Source organism: Cheilinus undulatus, linkage group 4 (genome assembly GCF_018320785.1).
Source record: "Cheilinus undulatus linkage group 4, ASM1832078v1, whole genome shotgun sequence".
Taxonomy (NCBI): domain Eukaryota; kingdom Metazoa; phylum Chordata; class Actinopteri; order Labriformes; family Labridae; genus Cheilinus; species Cheilinus undulatus.
In genome coordinates this window covers 24,285,912-24,308,181 of record NC_054868.1, presented here as the reverse complement: position 1 = coordinate 24,308,181, position 22,270 = coordinate 24,285,912, and the positions used below count along the sequence as shown (strand labels likewise).

The 22,270-nt window shown below is 39.4% G+C and overlaps 2 protein-coding genes across 2 annotated transcripts; both read right to left on the bottom strand.

The window, feature by feature from the left end:
* Positions 1-989: 989 nt before the first annotated feature.
* LOC121508706 (beta-2-glycoprotein 1-like) lies at positions 990-11,982 on the bottom strand. The gene is made up of 8 exons (XM_041785731.1): positions 11,764-11,982; positions 11,086-11,262; positions 8,033-8,129; positions 5,232-5,308; positions 4,763-4,951; positions 3,336-3,515; positions 2,933-3,130; positions 990-1,159 (listed from the first exon to the last, which is right to left on the bottom strand). The coding sequence occupies exons 1-8, from the start codon at positions 11,837-11,839 to the stop codon at positions 1,095-1,097; spliced, it is 1,059 nt and encodes a 352-aa protein (XP_041641665.1). The 5' UTR covers positions 11,840-11,982; the 3' UTR covers positions 990-1,094.
* A 161-nt stretch (positions 11,983-12,143) lies between these two features.
* On the bottom strand, positions 12,144-21,821 carry LOC121508707 (beta-2-glycoprotein 1-like). The gene is made up of 8 exons (XM_041785732.1): positions 21,695-21,821; positions 21,347-21,526; positions 20,912-21,007; positions 20,747-20,824; positions 18,333-18,518; positions 18,056-18,235; positions 15,365-15,562; positions 12,144-14,310 (listed from the first exon to the last, which is right to left on the bottom strand). Exons 1-8 carry the CDS (start codon positions 21,762-21,764, stop codon positions 14,201-14,203), a joined length of 1,098 nt encoding a protein of 365 aa, XP_041641666.1. The 5' UTR covers positions 21,765-21,821; the 3' UTR covers positions 12,144-14,200.
* Positions 21,822-22,270: the final 449 nt, after the last annotated feature.

The following is a 22,270-nucleotide window of genomic DNA, read 5'->3' as shown; positions in this document are numbered from 1 at the left end:
CTGCCAAGAAAATAGCCTCATATTGGCTACCTCGTGTGCATTGTCAATATATTACCATATTGGAGTAGATTCAGGTAGCCAGTTAGGGAACACTGAATTTCTATCCTCTATAACGTTTCTTACCATCTTACCATGAATTTGAATAAAATGTCAAACGCATAATATCTTCCTGTGACACTGAAGATGTTGGCTTTCCGCTTCTACAGGAAAGTACAGTTTTATCATGTTCTTATGAGCAATGGCTGACTTTTTTGGGTAAATTGGTCCAAAACATGACTAGGACAGAGACGGGCATCAGATATCATAGCTACTGTTAGTGATGACTTTTTATGAATCAGCTATGGTTTAGTTCAAGTACTTTTTTATATTAAACTTGTATTGATTACATGTTTTTAAGGTAAGGTCATGCAGGTTTCTGTATAAAAGAAATGATGAGGATTCTGATGGGCGTTTTCACCAGATAGCAGTGAACAAAAAGCACAACTCCAGGTTAACCATTTACATTTAGTGGTTGTTTAGGGGTCTGCACACACTAAAAGTTTTTTTTTTTTTTTTTTCTTCTTCTTTTTTTTTTTTTTTTTTTTTTAATATCAAATTCATGGACCTGTCCCAATCACCTAAACTTATGTTTTCCCATCCCACCCAAATTATTTGGTTGGATACTACAGTATATAGACAACCTTATTCCAAAAATTAAAAAAAATAATATGAACATCCTTTTTACTGGTTTTGTTGTGAGACTTCATCAACTTTAAGTTTTCTTCAGAAGTTTGAGCAATTTATTAGTTTTGAAAGTTTTATAACCTCAAGATGAAAACAGCCAAAAGCATATACAGTTTTTCTCACCTCATGACTTACACACTCAACCTCAAGTTTGATTGTTCCCCTGCCCACCAACTTGATGTCAATCTATGAGGTTATGCCATTTTAATGAGGTGTTTTTTTCTGCTGGTCTTAAATGATGATATTTCACAAAACAAAAGAACAGCTTGACTGAGAACATTTTCTTTAATAAAAGGTAACAGAACACAGCAACGCTTTTTTTCCATATAGCAGTATTTTGATGACCATCAGAGGCAGGATCTTCTGCTGATTCAGCACTGTTGAATTTCTGATGGAAGTGAACTTGAATAAAGGTCATATTTGATACGGCTGGGCTCTAGAAAAGAACACAGACACAAGCCAGGTGAGAATGTTTACATTAACTATAATGTGAATATAATGAGTATCAACAACAGAAATCAAAGAAAAACCTATAGCCAGTCTCTGGATTGTTTTAAAATACAAATTGTTTTCATATTAATTAGTTCATAGGATTTTGTTCAGCATTTTGATCTCAATCCTGTCTGGAAACATGCTCTCCTAAAAAAAAAAAAAGAAAAATCTCTGATCTAAATGTCAAGTATAAACCCCTCTTCTCCATTGTAGCTGCCTTAATCTGGTACTGAATCTTTTTTGTGTGCTCTATGTACCTTGCTAATCCTGATATTCCTTCTTTCTACACAATTGTATGTATGCTATTCCTTTCTGCGAAGCTTGCTATTCTCTGCCAAGAATCAAAAGAAAATCTGCTCTCTACATTTAAGAGTAATATGGTCCAGAACTGCCTTAGTCTCGAGTACTCCTTCTCCTTGGGAATCCGGATTCCCCAGCTCCTACATCAAGCTCTCTTGACAACTTGTTTCTCCCTTATTATTCTTAGAAATCTCTACAAGAATCTTAGTATGTTCAACACTCAGTAGGAGACTGAAGTCGTTAGGCCATCATTACCAGACACTTGTTAACCATGTCCCTTTCTTTATTCTTTTATTTGCCCCAAGCAATTAAACTCTGTCTCTTTGCCTCTATCTCTCATTGGAAAGCTGGCCCCAGTACCAAATGCATCCCTTTTTAATACAATTTCCCTCTCCTCCTCAGTAGTAAGTCACTGATATCCTAAAAACTGTTTTTCTACCTGCCATGCTGGACTTTAACAGGCTCAACAAGGTCCATGCTGTCTTGTTTGTTACTGTGTAATCCACCTGAGAGTCATCTTTCACCCTGCTTTAGTAGACTCGGTACTTTGTTGGTTATAGCTTACTTGGTAGGGAAGCAGGCAGGCAGGTACTAGCCGGGCTAGTTCTGAATTGGAAATTAACAGTCTTGTGCCCTTAAACAATGAGAGCTTTGTGACTCTCCTTTACGCATGGGGGATGAAACATGTTTGTTATCCTGTGAGCTGCTGTTTGTGGCTCAAACAAGGGAAGAAGTTTTATTTCACAAACCAAAAAAACCTCTCAAAGTCGTCAAAGCCTGACTTTGTTAGACACTGGTCAGAAATATGGACAGGACTGAGATCCATTAGAGCAAGGTCTAGTGGAGCATCTAGTGGAGCAAAATTAAATTCTTCAGCTCTGATAAAATCTTTGTAACTTGTTGAAATGCAATGAAACAAAATATATAGTTCTCTCTATCTAGAAAAAATCCTGCTGTCTCTATCATGCAGCAGATGCCTGGTGTGCTCTGTGCACTCTGAAGAAGGTCCTTTTGTTGTTACTTCACTTTACGTAACATTCCTGTGCTTGTGGACCTTCATTTGCATCCGTGTCGTGCCTAGGCCCACTTCGTCCTTCCGCGCCAGGGCCATGAAACGTGCCGCGCCCAATTACGGAGCGATTGCACTCACATTGGCCAAATGTACTGCACTTAGGCTCAAATGGGCCAAGGCATGGTATGGATGGCCTAGTGTGAGTGCGCCCTAAATCCCTAAAACAAAGTTAAAAGCCAGCACATCACCAGGGTTAGTTGGAACCTCCCTTAGTATAAAAAAAAGCCCTCAGGATTTATAGTTCACTGACAAACAAAAGACTAATACTAACTCAACTGAGTAGTATAAATCCCAAGTTTTGTCTGAAAATATGATTTATCATATTTTCATTTTAACCTCACTTACCTTCAAAGCAGTCTGGGATTTTGAGTTTTCCATCAATGCACTGCGATGACACTGCATATCCACAATTTCTGGCCTTGTCCAAGCAAAACACTGAGACAAGTTCTTTGTGCAAGACTCTTTTGGGATGCAGGTCATTGATCCATATTTTCCGTCCTTTGTAAATGATCCTTGCTCGCTGTATGCCAACACTGCAGGGAGCTGAAAGGCACAAGCAGAGGATGAAACATACTGCAAGTGTAAGTTACTCTGTGTTTGTGTCCCTACACTGACACGTGTCAGCAGTAACCAGCATTTGTTAGAGAATTTTATATCTATTTTAGCTCATCAATGGATCTGTACTTGAAAAATATTAAAAACCTTGTTTTGAGTCTTCTATCAAGACTATAGCAGTTTTTAGTCCTACCTTTGCATGATGGCTTTTCAGACCAATTCCCATTCTGCTGACAAACAATGTCAAGGCTTCCTTCAAGAACGTAGTCCCCATGGCAACCATATTTGACTGTTTCCATGTAGTCAAAGTCTCTGTCATCATCCACTGACATGAAGCCCCTGTCTATGTTCTCAGGTGGAGGGCAGGTCACCACTGCAAAGGGAGCATTTTAGATAGCTCATTAACAGTTTAAAAAAAAAAGAAAAGTAAATGTTAACATGTACAGGTGCATCTAAAAATTAGAATATAAGGAAGAAATGTTATTTTTCCCAGAATTCAATTCAGAAAGTTACATTTACATACATTTCATATTTATCACACACAAAGTGAAATGTTTAAATGTTTTTTTCAATCTTGATTATGGCTTACAGCTTACAAAAATCCAGTATCTCAAAATATTAGAATATTGCTGAAAGTGCACATTCCTTTGGGTTATTGCTGTCCTAAGAAATAGCTCTAATCAGCTAATTAACTCATAACACCTGCAGAAGTTTCCTGAGCCTTTATTCTCCCCCGCTGGTTGAGTGTACACAACCACAATCATGGGGAGGATTGCTGACTTGACAAATGTCCAGAGGACAGTTTTTGACATGCTTCACAAGGAGGGTAAGCCACAGTAGGTCATTGCTGAAAAGGCAAGCTGCTCTCAGAGTGCTGTATCAAGCATATTCATGGAAAGTTGACTAGGAGAAAAAGAACTGGACCATTGCTGCCAAATTCCTGTTACAAATGAACGGAAATTTTGCATTTAATTTCAAAATCAAGATCCCAGACCCTGGAGGAAGATCAGAGAAGCACACAATCCAAGGTGTTTGATTTCAAACTGGTTTGCTGTCCATGGTATTACTGTGCTTGACTGACCAGCCAACTGGCCTGACCTGAACCCTATTTAGAATCTCAGGGAAAATGTCAGGCTGCTATCAGAGCAACCTGGGCTTCATAACCCTAGCAGTGCCACAGACTGATTGGCTCCATGCCACGTCTCATTGATGCAGTAATTTGTGCAAAAGGAGCCCTGACCAAGTCCTGAGTGCAAAAATGAACACAGTTTTCCAGGTCAACAAATCCTATTTTGTAAATTGGTGTTTTGTAATTTTCTAATATTTTGAGTCTTGAAATATTTTACTTTGTGTGATGAATCTAGGGTAAATGAAAGGTTTACTTTTTAAATGAGATTACAGGGGTTAAACTAAACCTTTTCATGAAATTCTGTTTTTGAGATGCACCTGTATTGTCACTTTTGCACTCAATGTTTCACAAAAATGCTGTGGTGTTAAAACTTCAAGTTTACTGGAAAAAAGACAAGTAAATTGCAATTCTAGTAACATTTTAAAGAAATAGGATTGATCAGAACATTATTAATATTTTCAGTTTGATTTCTACATTTCTGACCGCTATACCTCTGCATTCAGGTGTCTCTGTCCAGGTGCCATTCATAGTGCACTCAGCTCTCGCCTCACCAAAGAGTACGAATGGAGGCCGGCACTTGTACGTCCCTCTTGTACCAAAGTCCGTGATGTTGCCTCGGATCCTCTTGTCATAGATGATCATCCCATTCTCAGGGATCGGAGCCAGACCACAGATAACAGCTATAAGAGAGGAGAAAGAAGATACTAGTTTATGCTTTTATTGTTTAATATGTGTAAGTCTCTGTGCATTATTTTATTATTGTACATGACCTGTTTTCAGCAAAGAAAATGAAGTGACAGCATAGATTCTAACAAGCACACATCTGATTTCACTCACTATGACACAAAAGGACTCAGTCTTACAGTTTTGATGCATTTCTTCAGAGCCAACATATCTTTTGTGCCTGAGAAAATCTACAAAATTGTTGTAGTAATGCTATAGATGTAGCTGAATACATACATGTGCACTCTGGTACTGGTTCACTCCACGTTCCATTGGCAAGGCACACAGCAGAGGTAGCTCCAATTAAAGTGTAACTGTGCAGAGCAGCCATATCATCCAGTTAGTTCATGCTCATATGTGGACTCAAACACAAATCAACTTTAATTGTGATTAATCTCAGATTTTCTTTAATTAATTGCATTAATCACATTATTTTCCTACTATTTTATAAATTCCACTATTTTGCATTCATAACCTTTTTGTTTTTTGGGATCTTCAACTGTTGTAAACTAAGGGTAATTGACTCCCTGTTTGGGTACAGACCTGCTTTTATAAGTATGGTTTTCCTTCTTGTTAGAATAGAGGGCTAAGGTGAAGTGCCAGTGCTATATAGCCCTTCAAATGGAGATTTCCCAGAGGCACACTAAAGCTGAGTGTTATAGGAAATGTCCCTGAATGCTCTGTGAATCATCAGCAAGATAAGATGTTTATGACAAATTTAAAATCATAATTTAATGTTGTTCAAATGCATTATGCTCCTTTTGAGTAAAAACAAGCATTTAAAAGTGCTAAAAGTAGAAATGTCCAGTATTATTGTTGCTTCCGTTTACGTAAACTGCCTCCAAACAGTATTCACCCCCTTAGATGTTTAGCCCTAAATTGATTTTGTTAATAAATAATGGTCAATATAATTTGGCTTTTTGACAAAAATAACGAAAAAAACCTCTTTGCAGTACACATGAAAACAGAGTTCTACATAATAATGTCAATTAAATGAAAATGTGTTATATAAAATAAGTGACAGCATAAATATTCACTCCCTTCAAGCCAGTATTTAGTAGAAGCACCTTTAACTGCAATCACAGCACTGAGTCTGGGTGGATAGATCTGAATCAGACTTGCACATCTGAACACTGCAATTTTACCCCATTCTTCTTTGCAAAACTGCTCACGCTATGTCAGGTTGCATGGGGATCTGGAGTAAACAGCTATTTTCAAGTCCATCCACAAATTCTCTATCGGATTTAGGTCTGGGCTTTGATTCGGCCTCTCGAGAACGTTCATCTTGTTGTCTTTAAACCATTTAAACCATTTCATACAGCTTTCGCTGTATGCTTCAGGCCATTGTCTTGTTGGAAAAAATAACCTCTCACAAGCTGTAGTTCTCTTGCAGACTGAATAAGATTGTCGTCCAGGATTGTCCTATATTTCTCCGCATTCATTTACACTCTACCTTTACGAGTCTTACAGGACCAGCTGCTGAGAAGCATCCCCACAAAATGATGTTGCCAACACCATGGCGCTTCACAGTTGGGATGGTGTGTTTGTGGTGACTGCCACAAACACACCAGACCATTTCTGGTGTCCGCCAAACAAAATGCCTTGTCTGATGGCCAAAAAACACCATTTTGGCTGTTGATTTTGGAGTCTTGCCCATCTCAGCTGCTTAAGCTTGTAACTTCTTCAGAATTGTCTTCAGGTATCTTGGTGGCCTCTCACTAGTCTCCTTCTTGCACAGTCACCCAGTTTGTGAGGACAGTTGGATCAGGGCAGATTCACACATGTGCGATATTCTTCCCATTTTGGGGTGATGGATGTGACTGAGCTCTGAATTGCTTTGAGTGTTTTTGTATTCATGGTGTAATGGTAGCCAGGAATACTGATCAAGCATCAGTCTGTCTATCTATCTATCTATCTATTAGTTTTATTCTCAGCGGGTGTGTTGCTGAGTGGGGAAAATCGGTTTGAAGCAGTTGATGGTGATCCGAGTGGGCTTTGCTTACCCAGTACAGTCACCAATCCACTGTCACGGCAGCTCAAGACCTGCAGGAGGGGGCCGGTAGGTTGGCTGTCCTTGGCTACAGGGGGCTAGCTAGCAAGAGCTGTGAATAAAGGTTCGGATTCAGTGGTGTGGAACCACAAGGGTGCTTGTAGTTAACTATATGTACACCTAAACGCACAGCAGTTATAAAACAGTAGTGATTAGTAGTAGCAGAAAGAGTAAAACCTTTAACTGTAGCTCGAATGACACTTAAAGAAACACAACAACAGAGCAACTGCACAAAGAGGAAGTGAAACACTACACTAACTGAACATCAGCACGTCAGCCATATTGGTGGATGGGGATTGAGGGGGGGAAACTGAAGTAAAAACAGCAATTTTGGAGTTTTATACAAAATCCATTCATATTTATGATTTAGTCATGGTTCCAGTTTCAACCCAGTATACCCAAGAAGTCTTCTGAGAGGTATGTATGACAATTGGATCAACAGGGAGGTTTGCAAAGCGAGACCTACAGAGAGACAGACAGCTATCAAATTATAGCAGTAAGATAAACAGGGTGAAATATCCAAGGGGGTGAATACTTTTTAAAGGTGCTCTAAATGCCATCCCTGGTGTGCTGTATCAGGAGCGTGAAGGGTCATTTAATTTCAAAGGGAAAGATTTCCTCACTGCTCCTTTAAACTGTATTTTGGGTGTCTAGGGGGCACTCAAAAATGAGGGGTAGGGATACAAGATAGAAATGTGATTGAACCAAAGTCTCCCAGTAACATCCAAATCAGTTTGATAAAATTATGTACCTTAAATTAAACCATTTTTTCAAACTTTTTTTAAAATAAAAGCAGGTCTGTATCCAAACAGGAAGTCAATTACCTTTAGTTTAAGACAGTGTAAAAGTCCACAATGCAGCAAAAAGGGAGATTAATCACTATTAACTAAACAATTTCTTAGAACTATCTATTAACATTTTTTAGCATTTGACAGCCCTAGTTTTAGCAGGAAACATAATGACATTCATTAAATTGTTGTTGCTTTACCCTTCATTACACGTATAGTTGATTGTGCTCTGGTACACAGTGTCTTCATAGTACATTTCTCCATCAGACAGAACATCAGGATAAGGACAGCGCTTTGCTGTAAAGAGATGAAGGGATTTTTTTGTTATAACTTCAGAAAAATACAAATACTGACATTTTTGTTCTCAGTTTCAAGTACTGTGCAACAGTTATAGGAAGTTGTAAAAAATGCTGTAAAATACCAAACATGAGAATAGTTTATTTTTACCAATCAACAAATGCATGAACAGAAGAAGTGAAAGAACAAGAAGGGTCTAAAATCAACATTTGGTGTGACAACCGTCTGCCCTCAAAACAGCATCAATTCTTCTAGGTACACTTGCACAAAGTCATTGCCTTTGTAGACAGAAATCATGAGTGTGATTAACCAATTATTCCAAACAAACAACTATCAACATTGACAAAACCATACATTTTGGCTAAATTCTGATTCCATTAGCAGAAATGCAGCCCCAAATTTGCAGACCTTGCATCGTACTATGATGGTGAAGAGGAAGCTGAGCAGGAAGGCAAAAATCTCAATTTACCGGTTGATCTTTGTTCCAGCCCTTACCTAGGGTCAGCTTTGGGTAATGACTGAAAGAAAGACATCCTGGGTTCAAGTGGTCAAAATGAGATTCCTTGGGGGGGGGGACTTGGACATCCAGAGGGATCTCAAAGTAGAGCCACTGCTCCTTTGCCATGAAAAGAGCCAGTTGAGGTATCTGATCAGGATGCCTCCTGGTCACCTCCCTGTGGTGGTCTTCTGGATGCATTCAACTGTAAGGAAACCCTGGGGAAGACACAGGACTCACTGAAGGGATCATATATCTCATCTGGCCTGGAAACACCTTGGAATCCCCCAAGAAGAGCAGGAAAAGGTTGCTGGGGAGAGGGACTTAACCTACTGTACTGTGACTCTGCCTTGGATAAGCGGAAGAAGATGGATGGAGTAACAACTGTGTAGGAGGTTAAACTGACTGAAGAACTGTGAACCTCCACCCCTGAGGTTGCTGAAGACAGTTTGATGTCAGAAATCAAACACCATGGCAAAATGGAGCATAGCATAACAAGACACAAGGTAGATATACAGTACTGCATCAGCAAGATCTCTCCCAGGCAGGAACTGCAAGGAACACAAGGGTTTCTAGATGTGCTGAACAAGCTCTGTTAAAGAAGTACAAAGAAACAGCGAACACTGAGGACCATGGATGCAGATGTTTACTGAGGAAACACGGTATCTGCCCTTTACAATCGGAAGATGTCCAGCAGTGTCATCAAGTCAGACCTGGCAGATACCAGTGGGACCCAGGTACACCCATACTGTACAGACAAATCTGGTCAGAGGCCAAAAAACATTCCTTCAACATGGACATAAAGCCAAGCAACTCAACTGTGCACAAAACCACAGAAACACAGGTGCAGAAATTCTGTATTTCTGCTTATGTAGTCAGGGATTTGGTCAGAATTAATGGTTTTATCAGTGCTGAGAAGTACAGGCAGATACCTATCCATAATGCAGTACCATCATGGTAGCTGACTGGCCCCAGATTTATTCTGCTGCTGGACAATGACCTCAAACAAACAGCCAATGCCATTGAGGACTGTCTTCAGCTTGAAGAAGAACAAGGAGTCTTTATAGTGATGGTATGGCCCCCACAGAGCCCTGATCTCAACATCAGTCCTTCTGGGAATACATGAAGATTCAGATGCATTTGAGGCTGCCTAAATCCACAGAAGAACTGTGACTACATCTCCAGAAGGTCTGGAACAACCTTCCTGTTGAGTTACTTCAAAAACTGTGTGCAAGAGTACCTAGAAGCAGGCCTGCACATTCAGTTGGCTGGACCCTGGAAAAACTCTGTAAATGGGCCCTCTCCAGTTGTGATTCATTGAAGATGTCTGTGCATGTATGTTGGATCAGTGTGTTACTGCTAGCATCCTGACTAACAGTTACCTTGTTTTGGAGGAAAAAAAGGTGTGACAAATTCTTATTGGGTTTTGATTTGGGTATTATTCATGTGTGCTTCTATGTGACCCTTCTCACCACTGTTTCTGCCCATTTTTGCCACATTTAACCAATTCATACATAGTTTAACCAACTTACACTTGAAAGTCATCTTTGCTTCTTTTCTCATACTTATTCATTTTTGCCACATGTTTGTCACTACATATCCATTTCTGACAACTCTAAGCCCATTTTTGGACACTTTTTAACGGCTTTATACCATAAGTTTGCCTTAATTAACCCATTTGAACCAATTTATGCCTCTTTTACCACCTCATTTTCCACCAGTTTTTGCCATTTTTTGTAAATTTTCCACATTTTTTGCCCCTTTTCACAATATTGTAACTATTTCTGTCTTACCGTTGTCTCAGTTTCTTCTACTTTATATTGGCATCATGACGTTTGTGCACATCATGGCTTGGCTATGAAGTCTAACTTTACCAAATGGTTTAGTGTAATGTGCCAAAAACACATGATAAATATTACCAAAAGAAAGGTTATTCTATTTTAAGAAAAGGGGTTTACACTTTGAAAAAGTCTATATTGTACTTCAGCATTAAATCAATAAAATTCATGTTGTTGCTTTAATAAGAGTGGTTATTGTCCAGGTCAAACATAAAATATTGTTATCACAGATTAACTTTACCATGTGCCATTACTCTATCACCTCCATGGGACCTCATCTGACTGGCCCCAGAAAGATCCCCCCTTTATCCCCCCTTATGAGCAGCCTTGCATAGAAGAATTAGACAGCTAGAGTTAAGCATGTTTTTTTATTTGTTTTTTCACTTCTTTTCATTCTTTTTGTTGATGAATTATAATAAGCTATGAACATTCCTCTTTTTGTAAGCATTAACTGCATTTCTCATACCTGCCCCATAACGTGATTTTCCTGTTTATATTAAGCTGTAAATGTATTTTTTTAATGGAAAAAAGACAACTTAAAAATGTAAAATATCTCAATATAGACATAAGCTGTTCAAGATGATCCAACACAAGCTCTTTTAATAGTAATACAGAGACTCACGTATGCACTTGAGTCTGCTTTTGGTCCACTCTCCACTGGCAGCGCAAACAATCTTCCGTGGGCCTAAGATTGGGGTGAATCCCTGTTTACAGGACAGCAGTAACTCTGCACCAGGGCTAAAGAACCTCTGGAGCCCTTCCATCTCAATATTGTCAGCCAGCTCTGGCCTGAAACAGACTGCAGAGAGATTTAAAAAAAAAAATACAATAACTATGGACAGAATTTCAAATTCTAAATATTCTAATAGAGAAGCATTATCCAAACATATAACACAATATGAGCTAAATTAATTACATAATAACTCTGTGATCTTCACAGATCCATGTAGTAAACTTCTCAGTTATAATTAAAGGGGTCATCACTTTTGAAATGATGTCCCATAACAAAATAATGTAACCAAATACATGACCTTTAAATCATTAAATGTAATTCTTTTATTAGGAACACTGGATTTCAACTTCTTTCTAAAAGACCAAATACAGAAAATCTTCACTTGGAGCGCCATGTTGTAAGAAAATCAGACGATATCAAATAAGAAGTCAAAAAGGACGTAGACTTTTACTCTGCAGGCAAATGCGTTTACCTGCATTTGATTGTAAAGCAACCCTGAAGTAAAATATTTTTGTCCATGTAGCTGAAACAATACTTAAAATAACAGGCCATGAAAATAACACCTACCATTTTCCTGTGCAGAAGTCACAGTTATGAAAATAACAAAAGGATAAAGTAGAACCAAAGATAGTTTGTGCTCCATCCTGTGCAGAAATATGCACAGACGTTCCTGGATTCTTCCACTAGTGTGTCTGTGGTTCAAATAATGAAGCTGTGGCTTCTCTTTCACAGCTGTTTGTGTTTCTCCTTAAGTCAACAGATAAGAGCAGCATGAAGTAACCGCTTGCTGCTCAGTCCTGCTTTGTTTCTGGCTGCAATATCAGTGTAATCTTTCTGACATTTACTGGAAGTGAAAAGCTCCCACAGTGGACTTTCCCTTGTTGCTGCAATGTAAAGAAACAACAAATATTTGTCTTTTTCTCATTACGTCAAATTTGGACCAAAGAAACTGCTGCTTCAATGATTCTAAAAATCTTAATCAAATAAGAACAAGGTCCAGAGTTAACCAAGTTTATCATAGTGATAAGATTTAGGAATATATATTCATACTGTTATTGTTACTAATGGCTTACCTGGGGTATTATTCAACAACATAAGGAGAGAGATGCAGCAGATATGAGGGGCATTATGGATAGTAAAATGGCATCTCTCTCTTTATTTTTTACACTTCAAGCAAAGCAGTAACATCCCCTCAGTTCATGTCCATAGTGCAAAAGGGCGACAGGTGTCATGGCAACAATCAATTTTTCATAAATAAATTAGCCACTGCTGCTTCCAATTACTTTAAACAGCAGTAGCTGAAAAGCAACTGAAGCTGAAAGTGCTGTAAACATATATGGGATATTAACTTTATTTGATGTTTCCATTGAATGGGATACATTTTACATCCATATAGGAAACCTCCCATACATGTTTGGGAAGGGCAGGACTGGTCAAAAAATTTCTCTGATTGGACAAAAGTTCTGTCCGTCACTTTTTAGATGGGCCAGTCAGAGCTGCAAGACAAGGCAAGGTAGTAGGCATGCGCAGCTCCCACAGGCTACTTGAACAGTGGAGCTAGTAGGAGGTAAAATTCATGTCGAGGCCTGTATTTGCCTTCCTGTTTGGATACAGACCTGTTTTTTTTTTTCAGAAAGAAAATACCTTGGGCAGATCAAAGATTATGGCATCAACTTAACTATGGAAAAATAACTTGTTATGGATTGGAATAGGAAATAAAAACTTACTGGAGTAAAGGACCTTGCCCAAAGGCCCAAACCAGACAATGACTGTGAGCTGACTGGGATTCAATCCATCAAACTCCCACATCAAAGTCAGTGTTGTAACCCACTGAGCTATCCAGGAACAAATATCAGATGCACATGGCTTTCAACTTGTCCACTGAGCTGTCTGTGAGTTTTTTTGTAATTGAAAAAGACATTAAGGAGCAGTGGTGGATTTATTTTACATCACCATGGCTGCATGGAGATGCTACAGTGGCTTAACCAAAGTGTGCTGAAAGGGACAACAACTGAAAGGTACTGTATTCACAGCCAGCATTCAGTGCTGGTAGAGCTCAAAACCTCATTTTCAAAACGCTTCCCATCAGCATTCATTATTGGTTACAAAAGTTGACTCCTATTTTTTCTTTTTTTGTTATTATCTGTAATATCATTTTTAAATAGCTCCTTGTGCTATATGTCAGCAGCTGTGGTCCTGGAAACCTCACCCTTAAAAAGAAAAGTTGGATTTGTTTCTCTTCTCCATTTATCATAAGTATCACCTCTTCTCCATTTTGACTGGCCAGTAAGAGAGCAGTGACATTGACAATCACAGATGTACTGTTTCCAGCGCTCTGAGAGCACAGCAACAGAAACAGCTGACGCAGAGGGCTTCTTCCACTCTGATACTGAGCACTGAGAACTCTAGACATCATTAACTGTGTATAGAAGATGTGCAGTGTGGGGCGCAGATGGCCTAGAGGTTGGATTGCACCTCTGGGAGGCCTGGGTTTATGCCCAGCCTGTGGCTCCTTTCCCGAATGTTGCTACCCCACTCACACTGTCCACAGTCCTTCTCTCTTCAGATAAAGGCATAAAAGCACAAAAATACAGTATATCTGAGAAAATAGTGCACTCCCTGAGCTAAAAACTGTGGCCTGCTGTGGACACAGACCCTAAGAGAAATTTTAAAAATCAATGCATAAATTCTGGACCTTAATCTCATCACAGTTAACACTGTCAGAACTTATTTTATGTACACATTCTCTATGTGCTCCTGCAGACATGTAACTACCACAAACAAAGTTTTTCAGATACTGGATTCAGTGATTGTGTCACAATTTTAATTAAAATGGACTTTTAGTTTGAGCTTTACTTTGACTTTAATGTTTAAAATTACAGTGAAATAATAAACCTGACCGGCAACAAAAGTGGCTTTAGTCTTGTAGAAAATTGTACACATTCATTCATTGATCCAAAAATTTCCATCCTGTCAGTGCTGCTTCAGGTCATTCTCTGTTAGATTATGCAGGTCTTGTGGTGTTTGCAGGACTATCAGGCGGTGAAGTGGTACACATTTGGATTTCTGATGGAAGGCTTTTGGCCCTCAGTGTATAGTCCATCTTGCCTGGTTCTAAAAAAAGAAAGGAAATTATCATGGGTTTTCCCACTGACATCTATAGGACATCTGACAGTCATTTCACAAAGTTTCAGATTTTTTTAAACAGTGACATCATGTGAGTGAGGGTTAGTTTTGCAAAGAGACAATCAAAAATCTAGAACCCTTTCTTGCCCTTTTGATGATATCCTAAATTTGATTCAATGAATTATCTATTCCATATTTCCCTTGCTCAAGGAGCAGTTAAGGTTCAAGTTTTTTGCTCCGCTGTCAGTGTTGATCTTAATTCTATTCCCTTAAATAAAACAGCTGTATATATTTACAAAGTGGATTCTGATTGGTAAGATTCAGCCTGTGGTCAACCTGAAGAGCAAAGTGCAGAATAGTTTCAACTCAAAGTAGAATAAAACAGCACAGTGATATATTGGATGAAACAAGAATAAATAAGCCAAACCATGAACTGAAACATGATTTATTTGGAGAAAACAGGCAAATCAGTGCAACACAAGACACTGGGTATCCATATGTAACTGGAACAGAACAGCCCCTGTTTCAATAGCAGGTGTTTAACTACGATATTAGCAGTCAAATGAGGCTCCATCAAATACTCAAGTATGTACTATTGCAGTGATCATCAACTGTTGGCCCGGGGGCCTGAAGATTCCCATCTGGCCCCCTAATACATGTTTAAATTCAGAATAAGTGAGGGGGAGAAAAGATTGTGTTGTTTATAGGGTCTCTGTTGCCTTTAGATACCAAATTAACCCCAGAACAACTGACATCGAAACAGTTTCAAGAGGAATGACTTAACATTCAATCTGTTTTTACAGAAATCCACCTGCCAGCCATGATTATGTAAGATGATGCATGATAGTTAATTTACCATTTCTTTACATTTTATTTTAGCTTATTTGATGGTCTGGCTTGCACAGCACCTGTCAAGAAAAAAACTGGCCCTTGTACTCTCTAGTGATCTGTCCACTTGTAACTCTAGTTGATGGCCCCTGCACTATTGCATCTCATAACTGATGTGATTTGAATTAGGTTAATAGTGTTGTCATAAACTCACCCTCAAAGCACTCTGGGATGGGGAGGGTCCCGTCATTACATGAGCTAACCACAGGGTAACCACACCTGTCAGCTCTGTTGAGACAGTAGAAGGCCACATGTTCTCCATGGAGGACCCTGTTGGGTTTCAGGTTTGCGATCCACAGCTTCCTGGAGTTGTAGAAGATACGACCTCTTTTGATGCCCACCGTGCATGGAGCTGGGTGTGAAAGACAAAGGAAAGCACTCAGAGTGTTTTTCCATCAAATACAGTAAATATATACAGTCATGGACGAAAGTATTGGCACCTCTTGAATTTTTCCAGAAAATACACCATTTCTCCCAGAATTGTTGCAATTCCAAATGTTTTTGGTGTACATGTGTTTATTGCCTTTATGTGCATTGGAACAACACAAAAAGCAAAAGTAAAAAGCCAAAATTGAAATATTTTTTTGCAAGACTCAAAAAATGGACTGGCGAAACTGCTGGCACTCTCAACTTCATATTTGGTTGCACACCCTTGGGAAAAAATAACTGAAACCAATCACTTCCTATAACCATCTACAAGCTTCTTACACCTCTCAACTGGAATTTTGGATCACTCTTATTTTGCAAACTGCTCCAGGTCTCTCGGATTTGAAGGGTGCCTTCTTGCAACAGAAATTTTGAGATCTCTTCATAGGTCTTCAGTGGGATTTAGATCTGGACTCATTGCTTGCCATTTCAGAACACTCCAGTGCTTTGTTTCCAACCATTTCTTGGTGCTTTTTGAGGTTTGTTTCGGGTCATTGTCCTGCTGGAACACCCATGACCTCTGACGCAGACCCAGCTTTCTGACACTAGGCCCTACATTGCGGCCCAAAATCTTTGATTGTCTCCAGATTTCATGATTCCTCGCACACAGTCAAGGCACCCAGTGCCAGAGGCAGCAAAACAACCCCAAAACATCCTTGGACCTCCACCATGTTTGACTGTAGGTACCGTGTTCTTTTCTTTGTAGGCCTCATTCTGTTTTCTGTAAACAGTAGAATGACATGCTTTTCCATAATGCTCTACCTTAGTCTCATCTGTCCACAAAATGTTCTCCCAGAAGGATTGAGGCTTACTCAGGTACATATCTGTAAACTCCAGTCTGTTTTTTTTTTATGTCTCTTTGTCAGCAGTGGGGTTCTCCTCAGTCTCCTGCCATAGCACTTCATCTCATTCAGATGACCACGTCTGGTCCGAGCTGACACTTTTGCACTCAGTGTGCAGGACAGCCTCAATTTGTGTGGGAGTTGACAGAGGATGTTTACCCACCATTCCAACTATCCTGCGTTGCATTCTTTTGTTGATTTTTCTCTTCCGTCCACATCCAGGGGGATTAGCCACAGTTCCATGGGTTATAAACTTCCAGATTATATTACACACAGTGGACAAAGGAATTTCAAGATCTCTGGAGATGGTTTTGTAACCTTGAGCTTGTAACCAAATGAGCAATGAATTCTTCTATGTTTTTTTTTTTTGTGTTGTTCCAGTGCACATAAATGAAATAAACATGTGTATACCAAAAACATTTGTAATTGCAACAATTTCTGGGAGAAATTGTGTATTTTCTGGAAAAATTCAAGGGGTGCCAATACTTTCGCCCATGGCTGTAGATGTTGGTTTATATCATTATCAGCTAAATCAATAACATTAAGCATGACAGCTGCTTCATGTTCCTCTGCTATATCAACCAGGGGCCAGCACTGAGTTGTTAAAAATTATTCTGATCAGATTTGATCAAATCTTGAAAATGTGTTGTACTAAAGGGAAAGAAAAGCCTAATGAGACTATTTAAGATCAGTTACTTTAATTTATTATTTATTCATTCATTTAAACTTTCATTTTGTGTTGCTCAAATCTATGAAGCCCACTATGGATCCATGTTTGTGTGAGTCTGATCTTTAGTTTTAGTCACATTTAGTCATTTTCATTTCTTAAAGTTTAAGTCTTGTTTAAGTCAAACTACTTTTGCCAAGTTGTTAAACTTATATAAATCTAAAACACTCAAGTATTGCACTATTGATACTTAATTTACTCTGGAATAAATAATGATATACATTGAATGTTCTCTACTCAATCTCTGCTTGTGTTTCATTGATTATGCACAGTAGAGAAATATCATGGATTTTGAATGTCTGACTGCCTTCATTGTTTGATTTTTACATCAAATGATGAAGTTAGCTTGGACAGCTCCACTAAGGGTGAATGACAGTGAAACTTTAATAACGACATGTTTTTAAAGATAAATATTAATTTGTTTTCTTATTAAAAGTAAAATATGGCTCACTAGGCATGCGTAAAAATGCAGCTGTCTGCTTGGGCTGACATGTATTGTTGAACAAAGTTTTCTACTTCGTGACATTGATTGTTTCAGATCCATTAATGTATAAACTGGCTATAACTCACCATCTCGACATGTGGGTCGCGAATAAGCATGGGTCACAGTTTGCTAACAGGTGTGTACATTTTACCATCAGCTGGGTTTTTTAATGGGTTGCATGGGAAGTTGCCTACACCAGTTTCAGGCTTCATTTTGTGAGTATGCAGCATTTATATATGAGATTAATGGTTATTTTTTTATTGCTCCACTTTGTCTGCCAATCAGCTAAATGTAGAAACATGCAACATCAAAACACAGAAACTCTGATTCAAATTTAGCCTGAGGTTTTAATTTCCCATGACTCACCTCTGCATATTGGCTTGGCTGACCAATTTCCTGTGTTTTGGCACTGTATCTCAGCCTCACCATCCAGGACATAGTGCTCATTGCAGGCATATTTAACCTTCTCCTTGTAGCCATGAGGTCTGATCACAGCAAAGGTGATGAAGCCATTTGGGATGGCTTTGGGGGCAGAGCAGCTCACCTCTGGGAGGAAAACACATAGCAACTGTAATAAATCAAAGAATAGATGAAAGGAGGAAGGATTGCTCAGGAATATGAAGAACAGCCATGAATAGCTTACCTCTGCACACCGGTGGCTCAGTTACACTTCCATCAGCCATGCAGGATCCCCTCTCATAACTGGGCGTCTTTGGTGGGTTACACTCGTATGTCCAGCCCTGGCCATACATGGTGGTGGTTCCAGTAAGGGACTTATCATGAATAATTCTTCCATCTCTGGGCGGCAGGGGCAGTGGACAATTCACAGCTGTAAGATGACAAAAGATAATAACTGAACTAAACTGGCATTATCTTAATCCACAGTTAATCTCTGTAAAAATGTTGTAACAGCTTTCCAGGCAATATAAGTCAGACAAATATGGCTGTCTGGGTGTAGGATCATTGTCCTGCTGCATAATGTTTAAACTTGAGGTCACAATCTGATGGCCAGACATTCTCCTTTTTTCTGGTGGAGTGCGTAATTCATAATTCCATCAATTACAGCAAGTTGTCCAGGTCCTGAAGCAGCAAAGCAGTCCCAGTAGTGGTATGATGCTCTTTCTCTGAACTGCTGTGTTAGTTACACCCAATGTATTGGGACACACCTTCCAAAAGTTCATCTTTTGTCTCATCAGTCCACAGAATATTTTCCCAAAAGTCTTAAGGATCATCAGGATGTTTTTTTTGGCAAATGTGAGATGAGCCTTTGTGTTCTCTTGCCTTGACACTCTCCAATGGATACCATTTTGCCCAGTCTCTTTCTTAATGTTGAGTCATGAACTCTGACCTTATCTGAGTCAAGTGAGGCCTGCAGGTTTTTAGAGGTTGTTCTGAGTTCTTTTGTGACCACTTGGGTGAGTTGCTGATGAGCTTGTGGAGTAATTTTGGTAGGCCAGCCATTCCTAGGAAGGTTCACCACTGTTCCAAGTTTTCTCTGTTTGTGAATAATGGCTCTCACCATGGTTTACTGAAGTCTCAAAGCCTTAAAATGGCTTTGTGACCCTTTTCAGACTGGTAAATGTCGGTGACTTTGTTTCTCAGCTGTTTTCGAATGTCTTTAGACTGCTACATGATGAGATATTTTAGCCTGTGAACTTCACACTTAGATTTATTCATTCATTCAACAGGTCTGGCAGTAATCAGAGCTGGGTGTGGCTAGTGAAATTTAACTCAGTATGAGTCTGTATATGAGTTGTGCTGAAAGCTGCCAGCCATTAACTTGGATGTAGCTGTAGAGAATCAGCCCTTTGGTCAAACCTTGACCACATTTTGTTATCAAAACAAGAGCAAAGAGTCAAATTGAAAGCTTCTCTTAGCAGAGAACATGTATTTTTTAAAAATCTCCTGAAAGGCTTCAGCCTAAATTTTAGCCACTGATAAGCTCCGCCATTCAAAAATTATGGCAGGACTAGTCCGAACAGCTGAGGTTAGCACTTGAGCTGCGCATGTCTACCTATTTATTGTGTTGTCACTCTGATTGGCCCATAATCAGGCCTGCCTCTGTCTATACGCAAACTACGCATAGCGTAGGCTAGCATACACGTTTTTTTCTTCTGTCTCTCTCTGCTCATCAGTGCGGTGTTTGCATGGTAAATATGATCCAGGTAATGTGTTGGGGAACCTCATATCAGAGTCTGCTTAGGGCCTCACTTTGGCCAGGGGCTGCCCTGATGTAAAATATATCCATGTAATGGGTACATATGAAACAGTCTATCTGGTGTGTCAGGTTATGTTAAACCACCCTATCCCCCTCCCCTCAGATTCGCAATCTTGGCATCATTATTGACCCTCAACTTTCATTTCAACAGCATGCCTTCTTCCACCCAACCGGAACCGTACCGCATCCGTCCACTACTCTCCTTCCCTGCAGTAGAAACTTTAATCCATGCATTCATCACATCCCCACTAGACTACTGCAACAGCATCCTATATGGTACATCTTCCAAAGTCCTCAGTAAACTCCACAGCACCTCTCCTCACCCACACCTGACCACATCACCCCCATCCTACATGATCTCTACTGGCTCCCGATCCCCTTTCATATCCAATTCAAGATCCTCCTCCTCACCTATAAAGCCGTAAACCAAAGACTTAATGCTGTGATTTCTTTTTCTGTTGGCTAGTCTCAGTCCTCAGAACGACTCTCTATTGATAAGAATTGATGGAGTTGGAGTCAAGACAAGATAAGAAAGAATGGATTTTAGCTCACTTATGGGCAAAGTTCCTCTTCAGGATTGGAATTCAGCCCAAATGTCACATAAACAGTTTTTCTAGAGCTTGCATAATCACTGGTGACAATAACAAACCTTGGCCTAGTCATGTATCATAGTTGAAAACCAGAATATCTGTGATACCAAATATCAAGTTGTGGTTGTGTTGTTAGAAATTAACTTTATGGCTACACATGCATGGTAACAAAAAATTGCTGAATGCAAAACATAGCACCACCTTCCTAATTATACTAATTTTACAGCCACTTCTATCTTCCTTCAGTACCTTTGCAGTGAGGCGGTGGGTTGCTCCAGGTCCCATCATGTAAACAGCTGCTCATATTGGCTCCTATCATGACATACCTATCAAACAAGAGCTCACATTATTCTGACATGTTTTCCTGTAAGCTGACTTTGTAATGATCTGTTTGGATGTAGATGTGATTCTTACCATCATCACATGTGTAGTTAAGAACACTCTTAAAAGGAGCTTCTGTCATCCCCATCGCCAGTGGCTGCAGAGGACGAGGGATCGGACACATCTTAGCTATAAGAAAAATTAAAGTATGACAATGGATTTCCCATGCACTGGATATATGAAACAGTCTGTTTGGTGTGTTCAGGTAATTTTGTGACAAAATGGTTGCCCTTTATATGGTATTACAATGCTCTCTCAGAATTCAGATAGCCGTACAAAATTACACATTCACTGTAGTGTGCACTACATGGTGATTAGGCTGTGATTTTGGGTAAAGCTTTGGACTGATTTGTGGATGCCAACTTTGTTTGCCTCTGTTCTATGAAATAATTACATCTTCTTGTGCAGCTATTGGGTCCAAACACATAATGTGACAGAAGTAAAAAGTTCAGTTCTCTGTAAACTCACGGGAGCAGATCAGGTCTGACTGAGTCCACTCTCCTGCAGGGGTGCAGGTCATCCTACGAGGGGTTGTTGTCGAAGGGAGGTACCCCCGCTGACATGTGAGGGTGACCTCTTCACCGACCTCGTACACGCGTTTCAGAGTCAATTCGTCAATCCCATCAGTGACAGGAGGGTGGCCACAAACTGGTGAAAATTAATTTCACAAGTTTAAAATAATAGTTCAGATGTTGAAAGTACATTTCAATTTAAATCACTTGTGCAAAAAGAGATAAAGTTAAGTATGTTTTCCTTTTCAAAAGATCCAGTGATAAAGCACAACAAATCAAATACAAACAACTCAGCTTATTTTACCTTTCCTGGATGTTACAGCTGTGCAGAAAGCTAGTAAGCTAAGAAGCAGCAGCACAAAATTTGGAGTCATCTTTATGCAAGAGAATTTTTCTGTCTCTTTCAACTAGTCAGAGAAGAAGCAAATGTGAAGGCTTCTGGGTAACTGGGCCCCCTGATGGCCTGATCCAATCAGATGCTGTGCATGCACCTATTGATCATGTATAAAGGTCTGAACTTTTGCATGTTTACTTAGAATCGACCAAAACTTGGATCTGGAGAGTAGCAGGCAGTAGACACGTAATATGGACTCATACTTAGTAAAAAGCAGAGACTGCTGGGATACTGCAAACACATGCAAAAACACAGATTTATTAAGCAATTTGACCACATTTCAGCCTTTCCAGTGGTGTTTAACTGCCATTTGCTCTCATGAGAAACATGACTGAAATAATGGCAAAAATAGCTTCTCTGTATTTACTGGAGCCAATTCTACAGCTTGTATCAAGATACATCAGACTTGAGTCCATGTTATTGAAAAAAAGGACTCAGTGTTCTGCAGAACGATAACCATTTGAATTTTCCCATTAAAATCAAATG